General features: G+C 33.7%; 1 protein-coding gene and 1 non-coding gene across 7 annotated transcripts in view; both read right to left on the bottom strand.

Moving 5' to 3' along the window:
* The window catches only part of Vps54 (VPS54 subunit of GARP complex), a 98,230-nt gene that overhangs the window by 13,968 nt on the left and 63,400 nt on the right, over window positions 1-20,862 (bottom strand). For 5 of the 6 annotated variants that reach the window (XM_047522267.1, XM_047522268.1, XM_047522269.1 and 2 more), the window contains 9 exons: window positions 16,001-16,341; window positions 12,985-13,114; window positions 12,004-12,185; window positions 11,110-11,222; window positions 8,048-8,105; window positions 1,873-1,978; window positions 890-977; window positions 208-329; window positions 17-97 (listed from right to left, as the gene is read on the bottom strand). In XM_047522267.1, the coding sequence (XP_047378223.1) occupies window positions 17-97; window positions 208-329; window positions 890-977; window positions 1,873-1,978; window positions 8,048-8,105; window positions 11,110-11,222; window positions 12,004-12,185; window positions 12,985-13,114; window positions 16,001-16,341 (1,221 nt within the window). Of the gene's footprint in view, window positions 1-16; window positions 98-207; window positions 330-889; window positions 978-1,513; window positions 1,615-1,872; window positions 1,979-8,047; window positions 8,106-11,109; window positions 11,223-12,003; window positions 12,186-12,984; window positions 13,115-16,000; window positions 16,342-20,862 lie in introns of those variants that run through there. The other variant, XR_007104623.1, reaches the window with a different exon arrangement.
* Window positions 11,579-11,682, bottom strand: LOC124963787 (U6 spliceosomal RNA). Its single transcript, XR_007104823.1, has one exon. It is a non-coding gene; the product is annotated as a U6 spliceosomal RNA (small nuclear RNA).

Here is a 20,862-nt window from a genome sequence, read left to right as displayed (position 1 = left end):
TTTCACAAATTATTACCTTTGATAATAGCTTGTCAAATAAGCTATCCATTATCGCTACAAGCTTAGCTGATATTTCAGCAATGTGGTCATGGTAATCCTGCAACGAGAAATAATATTGTACTTTACAGTTCCTAAGACACATACAAAAATATTTAACAATTAAGGAATTAAATTTGTGAACTTCAATAGAAAATACATGTAAAATACCTTAGTGATATGATCAAAATGCCTAAGCATGTTATATTGCTTAGGTGGTAGTCGAGCTTCAAAATGAGCCCGGATCACAGGAATGTAGTGCACAATTAACTGCAAACATCGTGAAGAAAGAGCTAAAGATTCAGGGAGTGGATACAAATGGAGAAAAAAACTGTTTAGATTTTAATTACATATGCAATTAAGTTTAAAATGCTCATTAATTTCATAAAGACCCCAGTTTATTTCATAAATGAAGAGTACCATGGCAAACGCAACCCATTTCATTTTTCTTAAGAAAATAATCTGGTACTGAATAATTCAATGAATATGCTGCTTTCTCAATGGACTTGAGTTCTCAGCAGTACAAGTATGAGGACAATAAGAAGACAATTTATTCTCTTCTGACATTCAGATACCTTTCAGCCCAAAGTACTTCTTACACATTACATATTATTTAGTATTGTTTAGAGTGCAGCAGCTTCCAAATAATTTATACTTGTTAAGAGTGGAAATTTCTTATATAATTTCTCCAGATTAGTTTTTCAATTATGATAACACATAAAGAGTGATGTAGCATTTGCCACTTTCATAGCCTTTGGTTAGAGCCATGAAACTAACAGGTATGATAAAAACATGGTAAGAAGAGTGACATCATTATAACCTCAACATCTGAATAAAATACAAGAATCCATACCCAAATTTTTTGTAGTTATTGTTTTTAGTCCAACAACTTGCAATGCACCAGCTCCAAGAACTAACTGGCAACTTCTTGAATTGAAGTACTAAGAAAGGAAGAAGGGGAAAACAAAAAAACAAAAAACAAAAAACCCAAACTCAACAATTTATTAAAAGCAGTCTTTCTACCCTGATAATGTGTTAACTATCCTAAAAATACATTCTTCTTTCCTCTCATTCAAGGACCAAATGAATTTTCTAGTAGAAGCAATTAGGATCTATTTATGCAATAATGGGGGAAAAGGAAAATCGGAATTCTAAATGATAATATTTACTTCTGATAGACAAAAATTTGAAATTCTAAAAATTAGTTTTCAGAAATTCATCTTTAATTTGCATTCACAACACTAATTTAGTTTCAGTCATTCTTATTCAAATATCCTATTTTCAAAAGAATAATATATTTCCGGACTAAAACTCAAGTTCAGGACAATATTGATAGAATATAGGTTTGAAAAAATAAAGCTTTTCCAATATACTCATAATTTAAAATATCTGTCAATATGAAATGGCTGAATAAAACTATCACATTTTCATTTTACATCAATTGTTCGGAAAGAATGATGTAAGAAAAATCTCTAACCTTAGTGAGATGAATTTTGTAATGTTCAGTGAATTCCTTCCATGCACATTTGAAACCAGTCCAGGTTTTTTGACCTAAGTGGCCTCAGTCATGTTCAGCACCTAACGAACAAATCATCTCCTGTCTCCAATGTCATTAACAACTCTATGAGTGTAATGAGGAATCACTAAATGTAGAGTGAGAAGGAAGCAGGCAGTCCTTTCTCTAGTAACATGTGATGCAACCATGATTAAATATCACAAAATTAATGTCTTAAATATAACTTGGTCTTGAAATGTCTTCAAGTTGAAAGATTAATTATATCCTAATGGGTTAATTCTTCTAAATATTTTTCTATAAAAAGGTAAAGTCATACACACCTTCAATAAATCTGACAGACGAGTAAGCATGTCAGTAGTAACAGATGGGATGTTATCCACACATTGGCAATATTCAAGGATAATTCTTATTAACAGCAATACAGTGCTATAAGAAAAGAAAATGTCCCATAGGAAATCAAAATAAAAAAATTCAAGCTGATCTGGCATATAAAGAAATCAAATTATCAGTTCAATGCATCGCTAAGGATATGCTGATCTTGATAACTGCTAAATTATGTGTTTCACCTAAAAGTGCAACAGGTTCTGGCCTAATGTAAACGAAGAGAAGCACTGATGGTGCAAGATTTAAGGAGGCACTTATTATCAGAGTTGTGTAATTAGAGTCAGTGCTTACATGACAGTGAGAATAAGTGGCTTGTCAGATTTTGTGCTGTAGGCACAGTACATGGTTTCTGGTATTCTTATTAAGAAAGTCTCATACATCAGGCTACTGAAGACTGGGAGGTTTGAATACTATATGACTTATAGTGTAGATGTTCTTGTTTCTCCTTATTTAAAATTTTTAACTTTTTATTTCTTTACTTTTCTTGCTCTCTTTTCCTTTTGTTTAACTGTTCCCTCAGAGTCTCTTTCTCCTTTTTCGCATGCTGACAACCAATTTCTTTTGATTACACTCTCACTCTTTCTATGATCTAGAACTTCTATATATTCTTTTCTTATTCCATTAACACCTACATTCTACACTCCTCTGCATCCTCGTTGTCCTCCATTAGAAATTGCAAACCTTATTGCAAATCTATTTGTTTTACTGAAGATAATAATTGAACTCATTCTGTTTATTATGACAATATTGTTAATGTCCTCATAAGGGCTATTTGGTCTAGGGTTGCATACTGTCGGAACTGAGCCCTGATAATACTGATTTCCCCCTTAAAGAAAAGATTTGGAAATCTATAGAGTCACTATAAGCTTATAGGTGGGAAACTGCAATACCCCAGATCTGCACTGCTAGAGGGGAAGATACATGAACAACACGAAAAAACAAGGTAAGAAAATGATCCAAACAAATCTAGATTCTATATTAATAGAATCCAATGACAGTACGGTAGAAGAAATGTCAGAAAAGGACTTCAGATTATACATTATTAAGATGACTTGTGAAGCAAAGGATGAGATAAGAGAGCAAATGCAGGCAATGAATGATAATACCAATAAGCAGTTGAAAGAGCAACTGCAGGAAGCAAAAGATCATTACAACAAAGAAACAGAGAGTCTCAAAACAAACAAACAAACAAAAAAACAACAACCAAAAAACCCAAATGGAAATCCTTGAAATGAAGGAAACAATAAACCAAATAAACTCAATGGAAAGCATCACCAAAAGACTAGACCACTTGGAAGACAGAACCTCAGACAATGAAGACAAAATATTTAATCTTGAAAATAAAGTTGCCCAAACAGAAAAGATGGTAAGAAATCATGAACAAAATCTCCAAGAACTATGAGACATCATGAAAAGATCAAATTTAAGAATTATTGGGATTGAGGAAGGCACAGAGATACAAACCAAAGGAATGAACAACCTATTCAATGAAATAATATCAGAAAATTTCCCAAACCTGAAGAATGAAATGGAAAATCAAATACAAGAGGCTTACAGAACACCAAATGCACAAAATCACAACAGATCCACACCAAGGCACATTATAATGAAAATGTCTAACATACAAAATAAAGATAGGATTTTGAAGGCTGCGAGAGAAAAGCATCAGATTACATATAGGGGGAAACCAATACAGATATCAGCAGATTTCTCAGCCCAGACTCTAAAAGCTAGAAGGGCCTGGAACAACATATTTCAAGCTCTAAAATAACTTGGTTGCCAACCAAGAATCCTATACCCAGCAAAACCAACCTTCAGATTTGAAGATGAAATAAAATCCTTCCATGATAAACGAAAGTTAAAAGAATTTACAAATAGAAAGCCTGCACTACAGAATATTCTCAGCAAACTATTCCATGAGGAGGAAATGAAAAACAACAATGTAGGTCAGCAAAGGGAGGAACTACCTTAAAGAAAAATCCATTCAAAGGAGAAACCAAGCCAAGTTAAAAACCAACAATAAGCCAAAATGACTGGCAATACAAATCATATCTCAATAACAATCCTGAACGTTAATGGCCCAAACTCATCAATCGAAAGACACAGACTGGCAGAATGGATTAAAAAGAAAGACCCAACAATATGCTGCCTTCAAGAGACTCATCTCATAGAAAAAGACATCCACAGACTAAAGGTGAAAGGATGGGAAAAAACCTACCACGCACATGGACTCAGTAAAAACAAGCGGGGGTTTCCATCCTTATTTCAGATAAAGTGGACTTTGAGCCAAAGTTAGTCAGAAGGAATAAAGAAGGACATTTCATACTGCTTAAGGGAACCATAAATCAGGAAGATATAATGATTTTAAATATTTATGCCCCAAACAACAGTGCATCCATGTAGATCAAACAAATCCTTCTCAATTCCAGGAATCACATAGACCACAACATAATAATTCTGGGTGACTTTAACACACTGCTGCCACCACTGGATAGATCTTCCAAACAAAAACTAAACAAAGAAACCATAGAACTCAGTAACACAATCAATAACCTAGACTGAACAGACATATATAGAATATTCCATCCATCAACGAGCAAATTCACTTTCTTCTCAGCAGTACATGGAACCTTCTCGAAAATAGCCCATATGTTATGCCACAAAGCAGCCCTTAGGAAATGCAAAAAAATAATGATACTGCCTTGTGTTCTATCAGATCATAATGGAATGAAATTAGAAATCAATGATAAAATAAAAAACAGAAATTACTCCAACACCTGGAGACTAAATAATATGCTACTGAATGAAATATGGATAACAGAAAACATCAGGGAGGATATAAAAAAATTCTTAGAGGTAAATGAGAATGACGATACAACATATCAAAATCTCTGGGACACTATGAAAGCACTACTAAATGCATAGAGTGCATTCATTGCATAGAGTGCATTCAAGAAAAGAATAAAAAGTCAACAACTAAATGACCTAACATTCTAGCTCAAAGCTCTAGAAAAAGAAGAACAGAATTACAGCAAAAGTAGAAGACAGGAAATCATTAAAATCAGAGCTGAAGTCAATGAAACTGAAACAAAAGAAACAATTCAAAAAATTGACAAAAAAAAAAAGTTGGTTCTTTGAAAAAGTAAACAAAATAGACAAACCCTTAGCCACACTAACAAACAGGAGAGAGAAAATTCGAATTACTAAAATTCGTGATGAAAAAGGAAATATCACAACAGACACCAATTCCAACAAAATAGGAAATACAAAAGACATAGACAAATTTCTAGAGACATATGCTCCTCCCAAACTGAACCAGAGGGACATATACAATTTAAACAGATCAATATCAAGCAATGAAATAGAAGAAGCATCAAAAGCCTACCATACAAGAAAAGAAGCCCAGGACCAGATGGATTCTCAGCCGAGTTCTACAAGACCTTCAAAGAAGAACTCATTCCAATATTTCTCAAAATATTCCAGGAACAAGAAAAGGAGGGAACCCTACCAAACTCATTCTATGAAGCTAATATCACCCTCATACCCAAACCAGGCAAAGACACATCAAGGAAAGAAAATTTTAGACCAATATCATTGATGAAAATAGATGCAAAGATCCTTAACAAAATACTGGCAAACTGTATCCAAAAGCATATTAAGAAAATTGTGTACCACAATCAAGTGGGGTTCATCCCTGGAATGCAAGGATGGTTTACCATTCATAAATCAATAAACGTAATCCATCACGTCAACAGACTTAGGATAAGAACCATATGGTTATTTCAATTGATGCAGAAAAAGCATCCAACAAACAACACCCCTTCATGCTGGAAACACTAGAAAAAATAGGGATAGTAGGAACATACCTGAACATTGTAAAGGCTATTCATGCTAAGCCCATGGCCAACATCATTCTTAATGCAGAAAAACTGAAACCATTCCCTTTAAAAATGGGAACAAGACAGGGAAGCCCTCTTTCACCACTTCTATTCAACATCATCCTGGAAATACTAGCCAGAGCAATTAGACAGACTAAAGAAATTAAAGGGATACGAATAGGAAAAGAGGAACTTAAGCTCTATTTAATGATGACATGATTCTCTATTTAGAGGATCCAAAAAACTCCTCCAGAAAACTTCTAGACCTCATCAATGAATTCAGCAAAACAGCAGATTATAAAATCAACACACATAAATCTAAAGCATTTTTATACATAAGCGATGAAACATCTGAAAGGGAAATGAAGAAAACAACTCCATTCGCAATAGTCTCAAAAAAAAAAAAACTTGGGAATCAATCTAACCAAAGAGGTGAAAGATCTCTACAATGAAAACTACAAAACACTGAAGAAAGAAATTGAGGAAGACCTCAGAAGATGGAAAGATCTCCCATGTTCTTGAATAGGCACAATTAATATTGTCAAAATGGTCATACTTCCAAAGGTGCTATACAGATTTAACACAAGTCCAATTAAAATCCCAATGACATTCCTCATAGAAATAGAGAAAGCAATCATGAAATTCATCTGGAAGAACAAAAGACCCAGAATAGCCAAAGCAATCCTGGGCAGGAAGAGTGGATGCAGGCGGTATCACAATACCAGACCTTAAACTCTACTATAGAGCAACAGTAACAAAAAACGGCATGGTATTGGCGCCAAAACAAACAGGTAGATCAATGGTACAGGATAGAAGACACGAGACATACCCACATAAGTACAGTTATCTCATAGTACCATGATAAGGCACATAGAGTTCCTTTCTTCCTGGAAGGGGCAGCTATTTCAGATAATTTTTGTGATGAGAAGCAAAGAAAAGTGATGAAAAAGAATGATGGTCTAGATATTGTGAGTTAGACCTAAATTCTAATTCTGACTTCATTTGGGCCATGTTGTTAACCACTTAACCTTCTAAGCTTCAATTCTGGTAACTCAGAAAGGAAACCATAATCCCTGACAAGTCTATTTCACAAAGTGATAATAAAGATCAAATGAGATCAGATATATGAAAATACTTAATCTACAAAGTGCTATTAAAGAACATTAAGATATTTTTAAATTGGTTACAAGATAATATTTAATTATCAATTTAATAAAAGGCCTGTCATGCCAGACACAATGTTGGAATTTATATATTTCTTTGTTAACTTGAATTAGAGATGTTTATTAGTAAAAGATATAACAACTGAAATTATAAAAAAATAACCACCAATATATTAGAACCGTGCTAAATTGGTCACATATGGTGGCATATAGTTGTAATCCTAGTGGCTCAGGAGGTTGATATAGAAGGATTCCAAGTTCGAAGCCAGTCTCAGCAACTTAATGAGGCCCTAAGCAACTTAGCAAGACCCTGTTTCAAAATAAAATATAAAAAAAGGGCTGGGGATGTGGCTCAGTGGTTAAGTACCCTTGGGTTCAATCCCTGGTATAAAAACAAAACAAAACAAAAAGACTGTGCTAAATGCTTTACAGCATTACCTGTTTAATTTTTACAATAGTAAGAATAGAACTACTTTTCACCTTTTGAAATCTCCAGCGCTCATGAGTTAAAGTATCATGCTACTGTACACACTAAGAAAGCTGAATAAAAGATGATGGCAAGAACCTATAATGATAACACCAAGGAGTCACTACATCACCCATGGACTGTCTACATTTCTTATTACATGAGAAAAAAAATCAAGGCCTTTTTTATTAACCCAGTGATAAAGCACACTTACCACACTACAGAACATAGAAAATAAAAAGGAGGGGCTGGGGAGATAGCTCAGTCGGTAAAGTGCTTGCCTTGCAAGCACAAGGCCCTAGGTTCGATCCCCAGCACCCAAAATAAATAAATAAATAAAAATAAAAAGGAATCCATAAAATTTCCTTTAGGGCTGGGGATATAGCTCAGTTGGTAGAGTGCTTGCCTCGCATGCACTAGGCCCTGGGTTCAATCCCCAGCACCACAAAAAAAAAAAAAAAAAAAAAAAAAAAAAAGTTTCCTTTAAATACTTCATTAGAATTTAAAATTGTTGATCCAAAATTCCTCATTCACTTCAAGAGGAAAATAGAAGATTTATGTTTCAAATAATCGACTCAACTAATAAAGAAAATACACTACTCACCCAACAACAGCATATTGTTGTCCCTCGACAATGAGAACTTCAGCTGGTTTTCTTTCTTCTGTAGGTAAAGGAGTAAAGCAAATAAACAAAAAGGGGTACATGATTAAACAACATACTGAAGGAAAAACCACTGAAAACAACAGTTCTGATTTCAGGCCTGGAACTATCTCATTTCTGGAAATAAACACACGCTTCGTCAGAAGTGATTTGGTAGAGTAAATAAGTACACTGGGTTTGGAGTTAGATTTGGTTTTATTCTGGGTATTGCCAATTATCATTTACCTTAGGTCAATTACTTAACTTTTCTGAGTCCCTCTCAATCTGTATCCATGAAATGCTTCAGGACTGTTGTTAATGATAGGGATAAGGATGACAAACTCCCCATCCTCTAGGCCTGACATGGTAGATCAGTAAGTAGTTAAAAAACAAAGTTATTATTAGTTTGTAAAGGCAGAACTAGTTTTTCAACAGGCTCTCTTTATTACTGTCATTATCATTCTTAGAGTTTGGGTTAATTTCTAAATTTAATGGACAGATTATATATTTTCTGTATTTTAATTTTTTTTCCCTTTTCTTCTCTTTCTGGTACTGGGAATTGAACCCAGGAGCACTTTAGCACTGGAGCTACATCTCCAGTGTTTTTTATCTTGAGACAGGTTGTCACTAAGTTGCTGAGGCAGGTCTTGCACTTGCAATCCTCCTGCCTTAGCCTCCTGAATCACTGGGATTATAGGCATGCACCACTGTACCCAGCTATGTACTTAGTTCTTAAGATTTCAACCTGGAAGTTATTTTCAGTGTGACACTTATTATTATTATATAACAAAATTCAGCATTTTGAGGTGAAAAGAACAGGAGACTGGATTATCATCCTGGATCAGCCAAATGAATTAATTGCTACAGGCAAATCATTGCTTCCCTACCATTCAAGTCCCTCTGACTGCTGGACAAAAAAAAGTGAACTATCTCTTTTCTTTCATGCAAAGAAGTCCATTGTGATAAAATTTCTACACACAATTCAATATGTCCTTTGGATTATAAATCTTTTTTAGGGCAAGGACTGCTTTGGAACCCAGTAAAGGAGAAAGACTAAGAACCCAAATGACAGTATTCCTGAATATGAATCCTACTCTACCACCTCCTAGCTATGTAACTCTAAGTTACTTAAAACCTTTGTGCCTCAGTTTCCATATTTATTAAGTGGTAATATTACCAGTATCCAGTTCATGGACCTGTAAATGACATGGCACATGTAAAGTACTTAAAACAGTGTCTAGCACCAAATAAAAACTCAATCAGTATAGCTGCTCTTCACTAACCTTCATTTCTGCAATGCTAGGAGTGTACTTAATGACTAAATAAATGTATGGTGAATGAATAAATACTAACCCAGGATCCTTAACTTAATAAGAACTAGTAAAATAGTAATGAACTTCTAATAGTATAGCTATGCTAGTACAAGGGTGAGAGTTGAGGAGAAAGAAAGGTATTTAAGAGAAACCTCACACTACCAGAATTCTACAATAAGGCATTGAAAATAGTTCACTTTGCAGGAAAAAAGGACAACATTTAATTCAATCATTCTACATTTTAAAATTTTAATTTAAAAAATAATTCTGTTTAACAGCGAAATTAAAAGACTGAGCTTTCAGGGACAGAAAACATGTCCAAGCTATCTAGCAAAGATAGCTTCTCCCATAATAAGATGTCAATGAAATACAGCCTGCAAGATGAGTGATAAGTCTTATAACTATAGCTAGTGAGTATGTTCAGAGTTTTATTTTTCTTTTGCTTTGGCTACATGAAGGTTTTTATTTTGCTAGTATCATATAATCAATTAAAAATTGCAACCTGACATGGTTACCTAGTTAAAACAGTCAGCAGATAACAGAAATTTACATCATTCCTTCAATTCCTCTCTCTGTCCTATATGAACTAATCTATCTAAAACCAACCCTTGATCCCTTCCCTCTTGTCATAGTGGTAAAAGAGATAGGCTTTCTCTTGAATTCTGGATTCAACTCAGGCACCTTGCCTTGTAGCTCATCTTTTCTCACTCTTATTCAAAATCAAGTTGCTTCTTATATGTGTTAAGCATGAAAATATAATTCAGCTTCCCCCCACCCAAAACAAATAAAACATCCTCTTCTCTCAACTCTGAGTGGATTAAGGAAACAATCTAATTTGTCAGTCTCTCTAGCTACCACTTCACTCACTTTTCCTTCACAATCAAACTTATTGATAAAGTGGGCTACATTTGTCTAGCCTCCCTTAGCACTGAACTGCACTCTGACACTATCACACCACTGAACTGCATGTCAAATCAATGGTCACTGTGTTTTACTCAGTCTCTTGTAGCAAAGTTGTGTTATGCAAATGTGAAGTATACAATTTGAAAATGTATCTATGTAAAAACATTAAACTTTCATTAAAATGCGTAAAATTTGAAATAATGCAATTGCTTTCTCCATTAAAAGTATCAAGTTCATAATTTCAGAATGTAATAATATAAAGCAATTTACATTTTCATCACAGATGACTCTATTTTAACTTGTATGCAAACGAATCTCCTAGCTATTCCATCTATTTCATATGAAACCCAACTGGTATTTGACAATCAGAGACATTTTCTCATTGAACCTTTAATTTTTTTACTTCGATTTTTATAAATTTCTTCCTATCTCTCTGGTCATTCTTTTTTCTTTTACCATAGTTCTTCACATTTTTTTTAATGTGCTTATTTACATATTTTTTGTTTTATTCATTAAATTTAGCTTCTTTAAAACAGAATCATAACTGTTATCTTTGCTCAATATGACATGAAGTAATTAGTGTTTACTGGATGTAAAGCACATCATCCAGCGTCTAGCATATGGTTACATTCAATAATATTTGAAATTATTATTATAAATTACAATAAATATTTTTCCTATTAAATATTTAATTGGAAGTTTTAGTTCTAGGTTTTTCAATAGGCATTGTCGATTAAGGTAATATTAAACATTCATACAAAATAAACAAACAATAAAAAATGGAAGAAAGTGTGTGAAGAATACACATACCCCCTGATTTTTTTTCAGGTAAAGCAATCTTTCCATCTGATATAGAATCAACAAGATCCTGAAATTCTGCAGGAACATCAGCTTGTTTCCAGCGCTCATTGTCTAAGAGAAGGCTGTTCAAAAGATCAACGAAAAGTAAACTTTAATAATATTTCAACATCATCTTCCTTGGTTGATAAGGAAGAAGAGCTTAGCTGAATACCTAAGTATTTTTTAAATTCTGAATAACAAGTTTATTTTTTTAAAGGCATAACAATTAACAAAGTAAACATTTAAACAGATCTTAACTTCTGTACTAGAATTGTTTCAGTAATCATCATCTTCATCAGAGTCCATTACTCTTCTGTTGAATTTAACTGCTGTTTTCTATTTGTTGGCTTAATTTTTCAAGGACTTCTATTAAACCTTGTTCTGATATCTTCCCAATGAGTAGTCAGTACCTTGTCAACTGTATAAGGTAATTTTCTACAAAAATATAGAACGCTTCACAAATATGCATGTCATCCTTGCACAGGAGCCATGCTAATCTTCTATGTCATTCCAATTTTAGTGAATACTTGAGATTTTAAAAGTGCTGAACACCTTAATAAACTGTAATCATTCATAAAGAATACCAATATTTTCAGAAAACACTTATACCTCAGCCTAACCAAGAGTGATGAAACATAATTTACTTAACTTTGAGTTAAGAAAGAAGTCGAGACCTACTGAGTGAGGTTCTTCCTGATAAGCACTTTTATATAAGTAAGCATTCTAACTCCATTTTGGAAAGTGAAAATGTAATTTTAACTCCATAATTTGTCTTTAATTAAAAAAAAAATTAAGCTAGTGGATTAATTTATTTTTAAAATATAGTTGTGTTTTCTAAAGAAAAAAATTGCACAGTAATGATACCTGAGCTTGGTTTTTCTCTCTTCATGAAATCTATTTACAAATTTATTAGCTTGGCTTTGAAGTGCTCCAAGTAATGATGTACTTTTTCTTCCACAGATCTGTTCTGTCTCTAAAATGAATGTTTCCATTGATCTAGAAAGTGTAATGAATTCCGTGGAATTTAACTTCTCAAGAAAACCATCCTAAATTTAAAAAAAACCAAAAAACAAAATAAAACAAAACAAAAACGCAAAAGTCATGATGGAAGTTAATATAAAGCCAAATATGGATGAGCTATAAAATCAACTAAGTTTAGGGCTGGGGATATAGCTCAGTTGGTAGAGTGCTTGCTTTGCAAGCACAAGGCCCTGGGTTCAGTCCCCAGCACTGGAGGAAAAAAACAACAACAACAAGAAAAAAAACCAACAACCAACTAAGTGTAATAAATTTTAATATTAATTATCTTTTCCATAATATATAATTACATCATATTCACTCCTTTTGTAATTAATAAAATTTAATTTTTATCATTTTAAATGAAAATTCCCCAATATTTCAGATCTAACAACTGAACATGAAAGCTTAAGATGTCTTAAATTTAATTCTGATTCCTTTAAAACTAATACAGTGACTCAAATGAATTCAGGTCATAATATAAATTTTTCACCATCCTGGAGTTTAATTTTATTGTTTGATCACATGTATACATATGCAGATATAAAACAGCATCTTATATTCAAATTAACTATTAAGGTGTTAATTTTATAGTAAGTCCTTTAATTATTCATTTGAAAATAATACTTCAATATTTCCTATTTCTTTAATTATTTTACATCTTAGCATTTCCCTACTAGAACACACCAATAATACCATTAACTTTATTGTTAAAACTATAAAATGCATTATAGGGAAAGTACAGATATAACCAAAGATATAATTCTGGATCTCTAACCTAACTATCCCACATATAAATATAAAATATACAAAGTATTACAAAAATACCTTTGCTCTTGACATGAGAAATTTGACGGCTCGATCATGACATATATCTGAGGCACTATACAGTAACTCTTGGATATTATTTGCCAGCTTCCCCAGTTCTAAGTCAGTTAATTTCATGTCTTCACTAATTCTGAAAATGATAAAATGAGATTTAGGGAAAACAGTTAACACAGTTCTCCATAGGTGATATTATCAACAAAAAAGGATAAAACACTTGAAAATTCACATTTGAGGAAGATTCTGTGACATGCCAAATTTTAGCAATGCTTCAGAAAATGAAACCTAAATAGTAAACTTCAAAATTTATGATAGTAGAACATCCTTAATCATGCTTAGATAATATATACCTAAATATATATTATACATATATATTTAAGTAATATGTAATATATATTTAAACCAAATCTTACATAATAGTTTTTTCTCTGTAGTATTTCCAATACTTAGTTGATATTCTGACTGGAAATCTGCAGGCAGTAGAGCAAAAAAAATTTTTTTGGCCTAGGTACAAGATGGTAGCTATGGCAGGGCAGTGGTTGTACACAGGCACTTAGGGAAGACATAGCAGAAGAAAGAAGGAATGTTATATCATGACAAGTGACCCTCTTTTCACTCATAATTATGAATGATATAATATTTTAAGTCATATTTACTTAATGACTGAGCATTTACTGAATTTAACTGCTAGGAACTGGAGGGATTACAATTTATAAGATGTAATACATGTTTTTCAATTTTGAAGGGAAATGTAAGGCTTGGTTTTTAAACATTTTCTCCCAAGGATATACACATAAAGACCAATGATTTCATGTTCAGTTTAGTTTTGCCATGAGCCAACTAAAATGTCCTAATGTTTTTCTCCCATTCTTCAAGTTACAACAATTTTCAAAGAGGCTCTGATGTATGTTAATATGAAGCAAACCGCCACTCTGTGTTAAGGTATTAAGGTAAATTATTACTATCCTTCAAATTTTCGATATCAGTACATTCATTTACTAATGCTTTAAAATAACACATAAATATTCTTAAAGTACTCTCAGAAACTGTATTGTTCAATTCCCACACAAAAGACTATTATATATATGATACCACTTACATAAAGTTTACAAATTAGAAAAACCAATAGTTTTATTAAAGGTTTCCTTGAAGCAGTAGCATAGTGGCAAGGGTTTTTGGAAGAGTTGAGAATATTCTACTTCTTGACCTGCATGGTGGTTACACCAATGTTTCTGTGGTATTATTTGAGATAAACACATTAATTGGTGCATTTTCCCATATTTGCATTATACTCCAATTAAAAAGTTAAGAACAAAAAAAAAAGGAGGCTATTCCCCTTGTTGTCTTCTTGCTAATTAGGAATGCAGATAAGATGATAAAAGCTGAAATAGAGCCAGAAGTAGTAATGCACATCTGTAATCCCAGCTACTTGGGAGGCTAAGGCAAGAGGGTCCCAAGTTTGACCCTCCTGAAAACTTAGCAAAATCCTGTCTCAAAATAAAATTTTAGGGGCTGGGGAGATGGTTCAGTTGGTAGAGTGCTTGCCTTGCAAGCACAAGACCCTGGGTTTAATCCCCAGCACTGCAAAAATAAAAATAAAAATAAAAATAAAAATAAAAAAAAATAAAATTTTAAAAGGGATGAGGATGTAGCTTAGCGGTAAAGTGCCCCTGGATTCAATCCTTAATACTGGGCGGGGTAGGGGTAGGGGTGGGGTGGGGGGTAGGGAAAAAGCTAGAATAGAGCCTTAGACACAAATGGAAGCAACATGCTGAGGATGGGAAAGCTGCCTTTTCAAGTGAGGCTCTCCTATCTCTGGAATGTTACATGGCTGAAACAAAATTTTCTATTATTTAAGTACATTTCCCTATTAAGTTTTTATCTCTCTTTGAATAGCAATTTTAGACTATGCCCTGCCTAGTAAATGTGAAAATATTAGCCGAAAAAAGAAAAAATACATATACATATATATTTATACATAGTTCAGAGATTTGTTTTGGTAGGAAGGGGTGTTATAGCCAGCTTAATGCTGTAACTGCGACTTCTATAAACTCCTAGACCATAGGTTGATTTATGTAAAGATGAGCAAAAGTACTAAGTCTTATTATTCTTAATAATATCCAAATTCAAACTATCCTCTTAGGCCAGAAAATTTTATTAGCTTTGTTCTGTCTGAGCATTTAGACAGATTACTGGGATACCTCATGAACTTTGAATATGGTCTATGGATTAGATGGTAATAACATATCAATGTTTTCTTGTATTTAATTGGTATAATATGATTATGCAGAAGAGTACTCATGTTCAGGAAATACATACTGTAATATCTGAGATAATGGGGCATCATTCCTACAACCCACTGTCAAATGATTCAGAAAAACATTAACATGAGAGACAAAGAGGGGGGAGGGAAAAAGAAGAAAGGAGGGAGACAGAAGGCAATGTGATAAACTCTTAATTGGGTAATCTGTATGATGAATATATGAGTGTTTTGTACTATCATGACAACTTTTCTGTAAATGTGAATTTCAAAATAAGTTTTTAAAATAATGTTTAAAAAGACAGTGTACTGAACTTGGAAATTCATGTCCTTGAAAAACCAAAAGTTGTGTATCAACAGATCTTCGCTATATATAAATACAAAGGTGAGGAAAAAAACAAAGAAAAATGACCAAAGCAATAACTGACTTGGATTCCAGAACAAATTCTGCCACTAGTGACTAAGCTCTCAGGGCATCATAACCATATCACTGAAATAAGGGCATTCAATTAAATAAGTTAATAAATTAAAGTTCCTTTATTGCCTTAATATTGTGTAATTTCTCCATTACCTCTGCATCTCACATCTATACCTTCCCTGCATTTTCAGAGACATGTTTAATAAAATTAATATTTTTGTTAAATTCTAAGACAAATGTTTGTTTTTTTTTTTTAGTCAAATGAATATTCAATCTTACTGAAACCATTAATAAAATGATGTAAAAAATCTTGTCAATTGGGCAACAGTCACCATACTCACATAATATCCACACCTCCTGGAGTAGCAGACGACGATGTCTGCTCTTTGCTAGATGAAGAATCAGTAGTACATTCTGGTTCAGATACCGAATCACTGCTGCAGGGCTCGCTATTTGGAGAGGCATTTCTTTGTGAGGTAGCATCAACTACTATAGGCATTAATTCGCCCTCACTGAATGCATCACTTATAAACATGCCTTCATGGATTAAATAAGCCACCTCTGTGTCCAATGAATTATCTTTTGCAGCATTCTTCTGCTGTGAAATCTCTTCCAATTCTCGAGTCCTTTGGTTTTTGTCAAGAACTGAGAGAACAACATTGTGAATGATATTCAATGTTGCCTAAAAAAAACAGGATATATTTGTGAAGAATTTATAATATCTTGTGAATTCTGTGCGCTAATTTTGAACATCTACCATAAATGAGTCAAGGTCACGCATACCAGACCAATTTTTTATTACACAGTAATAGTGATTTGTTAAAACAAATAAACAAAAACAACAACAACAACAAAAAGCTGCTCAGGAAAAATTAGGTTCACTAAAGCTTAGTGCTATATATTGTTTTCTTTTGGCATTGGGGATTGAACCCAGAGGCACTTTATCACTTAATTACATCTCACCAAGTAGCTTACAGCCTAAGTTGCTGAGGTTGGCCTTGAACTTGGAATACTCCTGCCTCAGCCTCCCAAACCACTGGGATTATAGGTGTGTGCCACCAAACCTGGCTTAGTTATTTTTTTAAGTGGAATTCTTAAAATATATATTTCTCTAGCCTCTTATGTGGGCTACATCAGTATATCATAAATATGAGAATCATATTAGTTCATATGCCTGCTTATTATTCTTCTTATTCCTTACCCACCTAGGCTATGCCCATCTCTCATCTCATCTCATCTCATCCCTTCTCTCACCTATACACTATATTGTGGATATTCTGGTTCTCTTTCTATTCTTCTAATATTCCAAGATGGTTCCCATCTCAGTGCCTTCCCTTCTGGTTCTGTGCAGAATGATGTGTGAAGTTTGGTTTTGCATACTTCTCATCACTCAGTTTCTGGCATAAATAGTAACTTTTCTCCAAAAGGCCTTCCCTGACTCTCTTCCCAGCAGCTCTACCCTATTATCTATTTGTTTTTTAAAAAAGAAGATCTACTATTATCTAAAATTATCTTTTTAATTTATTTGTCCTAGTTCTTCTGCTATGTTAGGTCTATGAGCTATTATAAGCCTAAAACCTAGAATAGTGCCTGTTAAATAAGTTCTCAATAAATATTGATTATAATCTTTATGAACTTAACCAATAAAGGACTATTTTGCCCAATTTAACATTCAATGTTGCATTCTAATAATTTCTTGCTCCCTTTCTTAAAACCTTGATTTCTTTTTCTACATGGTTCTAGAGAAGCAAACTCCAACTTCACAACTCCAAAGTCAGCATAGGGTCCAAGTTAATAAAACACTTGGAAATACTAGGGTCTGAACTTAAAGGTAGACAGACTGAGAACTGCAGAAAAACAAAGACCTGATGACATCACCAATCTATTAAGCACTTAAATGCTGAGTTACCTCCGTATTTTTTCAGTTATATAAGCTAATACATTCTCTTAATAGTTTGAGACACTGAGTTGTGTCTCCCATTACTTGGAAATGAAAGCACTCTGAAGTGATACATTATCTCACAGAGTATACAGCAGATACAGCCTTCAAGAATTTTAGTACCAGTGTCTTTTTTCCCCCCTTCAATTATTGCTAATTTCTGTATTGTCACAAATTTGCTGTTTACAACAGTCCACCACTGCTGCTTGTAAGTCCCATTACTGTCCAACCTTTCATGTGCAGATTTCTCCAATCTTTCTTTCTTTTGTTTCTTCTATCTTGCTTTCTTTCTAGCAGCTTTTTTAAAAAATTTATTTTCTTAATAACAAGACCATGATGAGGGACAAGGTCTTTTGTAACCAACATCTCCTCTATCTATATCTCCCTATGGTATAGCAGTCATGCAAAACTGAACCCACTTTCCAACTTCATTCAGTGTATTCTCAACCTCCCTGCCTCATGATTAGTTCACACAAGAAAATCCAGACCTAAACTAACTCAATACATATTATTTTCCTGACCACAATGACTGGGCATGTGACCTAAATTAAATTAGTTCAATTAATTAAAGCCAAGAACTTTCATTTGATGACTGAGAAGAAAAATCTTGTTCTAGGTGGTATAGTGTGCAAATATGGCAGATCTGGAACTGATGGAAACAACAAGAAAAAGGAAGACAAAGTTTGACAACAGAGAAATTAAGCTTGAGACCAAGACAAAAAATATGCATAAAGTCCATCTACTCTAGGGCTATTTTTAGTTACCTAGGCTTTATTCTTTAAACTCATTTGGTTTGAATACTTTGTCCCTTTGGACTGACAATATCTCAACTGAAACAGTAAATTTTCCATGTAATCAGTATTAGGGTTTTTACAATATCTATAGTTCTAAACATTTGGGGACTATTTTCCCCAAGCCCAGGGCCATTTACGCTTAAGGATGCCAGAAAACTGGTCTCCAAAAAACATTTGACAATATATATTAGATTCAATAGATGAAATTCTGCCAGATACTAAGGAAACAAACTTTCCATCCTAGAATGTTTGCCCTATTTGTCTGTAGCCTTGTGGAGAGGGACCCAATGCTGGTAAAAACTGCTGAGACTTACTCAAAGCCTTAACAGTTCACATTCTGGCACTATGTCAAGCTTGAGCTGGTTCCTCTAATTCCTGTTGAGATCCTTATATCTATCAGAACCTGAAAAAAATGGTTAATAGTATTCAAACTGGTAGCTTCAAAGAGCTCACAGTTAAAGAAGCTGTACTGAATGGTTATATGGCCATTTAATTATGGATATGGTTTTGTATCAGAGAGGTCACAGGCACCCAAGGCAGAGTTCGCTATGTTTGAAGACAAATATTTAATATCTTGTTATATCTAATATATTATTTGAGTGTTCTTAGACCATGTGTGATCAGCATCTATCTGAATAAAATGTGTAAAAAAAGAAAAAGTAGATCCAAGTGGAAGAAAATCAGGTCTCAAGGACTCCACACTCAAGAAGGGATCATCACCCTAACAATGTTTTGCAGGAATGGGTCAAGTCTGGTAGGGACTTAAGTTATAACAATTAGTTATAAAGAGATGAGCCTGGCTCCTTGCTTCCTCTATCTCACCTTATGACTTCTTCCTCACATATTCAACCACTTGGGCTATGGATGTGGCTCAGTGGGGAGCACTTGCCTAGCATACATACATAGGCTCTGGTTTTGATCCCAGAACCATTAAAAATGAAAAATCCTTTAACATATTCCCACCATTGTGATGCTATCCAGCATGAGATTCAAGCAGATACACCATGCTCTCGAACCTTCAAAGTTCAGTAAACCTCTTTTCTTTACAAAGTACCCAGGTTCAGATATTTTGTTAAAAACAACACAAAAGGCACTTAGGGTAACCACATAGAAAAACTAATTTAAACTGGATACAAGTGGAGCATACCTTTAATCCCAAAGATTTGGGAGGCAAATGCAGGACAATCACAAAGTTTGAGGCCAGCCTCCCCTAATTAACAAGACCCTGTCTTAAAAATAAAATAGGGGCTGGGGTTGTGGCTCAGTGGTACAGCGCTTGCCTAGCATGTGTGAGGCACCGGGTTTGATTCTCAGCACCACATATAAATAAATGAATAAAATAAAATGTTTATCAACATCCAAAAAAATATTAAAAAATAAAAAGAATAAAAAGAACTGGGGATATATATAGCTCAGTGGCAAAGCATCCCTGGGTATAATCTCTAGTATCAGAAAAAAAAAAAAAGAAAAAAGAAAAATTAATTCGAAATAGATAAAAGATCTAAACATAATACCTAATGTTATAAAATTCTTAATAGAAAATACAGGGGAAAAGTTTCAAGACACTGGGCTAGAATTGATATTTTTGGATATGTCAAATGCACAGGCAACAAAAGAAAAAATCAGATAAATTATACAATACCAAAACAAAAACTTTTTATGGCATCAAAAGATACCATTAACAGATGGGCATGGTGGCACGCGCCTGTAATCCCAGTGATTTGAGAGGCTGAGGCTGAAGCAAGAAAATTGCAAGTTCAAAGTCAGTCTCCTCAACAAATTATGAGGACCTAAGCAACTCAACAAGACCCTGTCTCTAACAAATTATAAGGAGAAAAAAAAAAAGCGGGGAAGCTGGGGATGTGCCTAGGTGGTTAACCACCCCTGGGTTCAATCCCTGGTATCAAAAAAAAAAAAAAAAAAAAAAGAAAAAGAAAAGAAAGAAAGGTACCATTAACAGAGTGAAAAGACAACTCATGGAACTGGATAAAGTATTTGTAAATCATGTATCTGATAAGAGGTTAATATCCAGGATATATAAAGAACTCTTACAGCTCAACAAGAAAACAAATAACCCAATTAAATAAAAGGCAAAGTCATTTCTCCAAAGAAGGCATAAAATAAGCACATGATACTCAACATCACTCATCATTACAGAAATGCAAATTAAACCACGGTGAAATACCACCACAAACCCATTAAGATGGTTCAAATCAGAAAATAACAAGTGTTAGCAAGAATGTAGAGAAAACAGAAATACTGTGCAGTTAGCAGGAATGTAAAATGTAAAATGCTATGGAAAACAGTTTTAGTTCCTCAAAAAAACAGAATTACAATATGATCCAGCAATTCCATTTCTGGGTATATTCCCAAAAGAACTAATAACAGGCACTCGAAGAGATATTTATATGTCTATGTTCATGACAGCATTACTCACAACAGCCAAAAGGTGTTAGTAAATCAAATGGCA

Source organism: Sciurus carolinensis, chromosome 13, assembly GCF_902686445.1.
Source record: "Sciurus carolinensis chromosome 13, mSciCar1.2, whole genome shotgun sequence".
Taxonomy (NCBI): Eukaryota; Metazoa; Chordata; class Mammalia; order Rodentia; family Sciuridae; genus Sciurus; species Sciurus carolinensis.
This window is presented reverse-complemented; position numbering and strand designations above follow the sequence as displayed.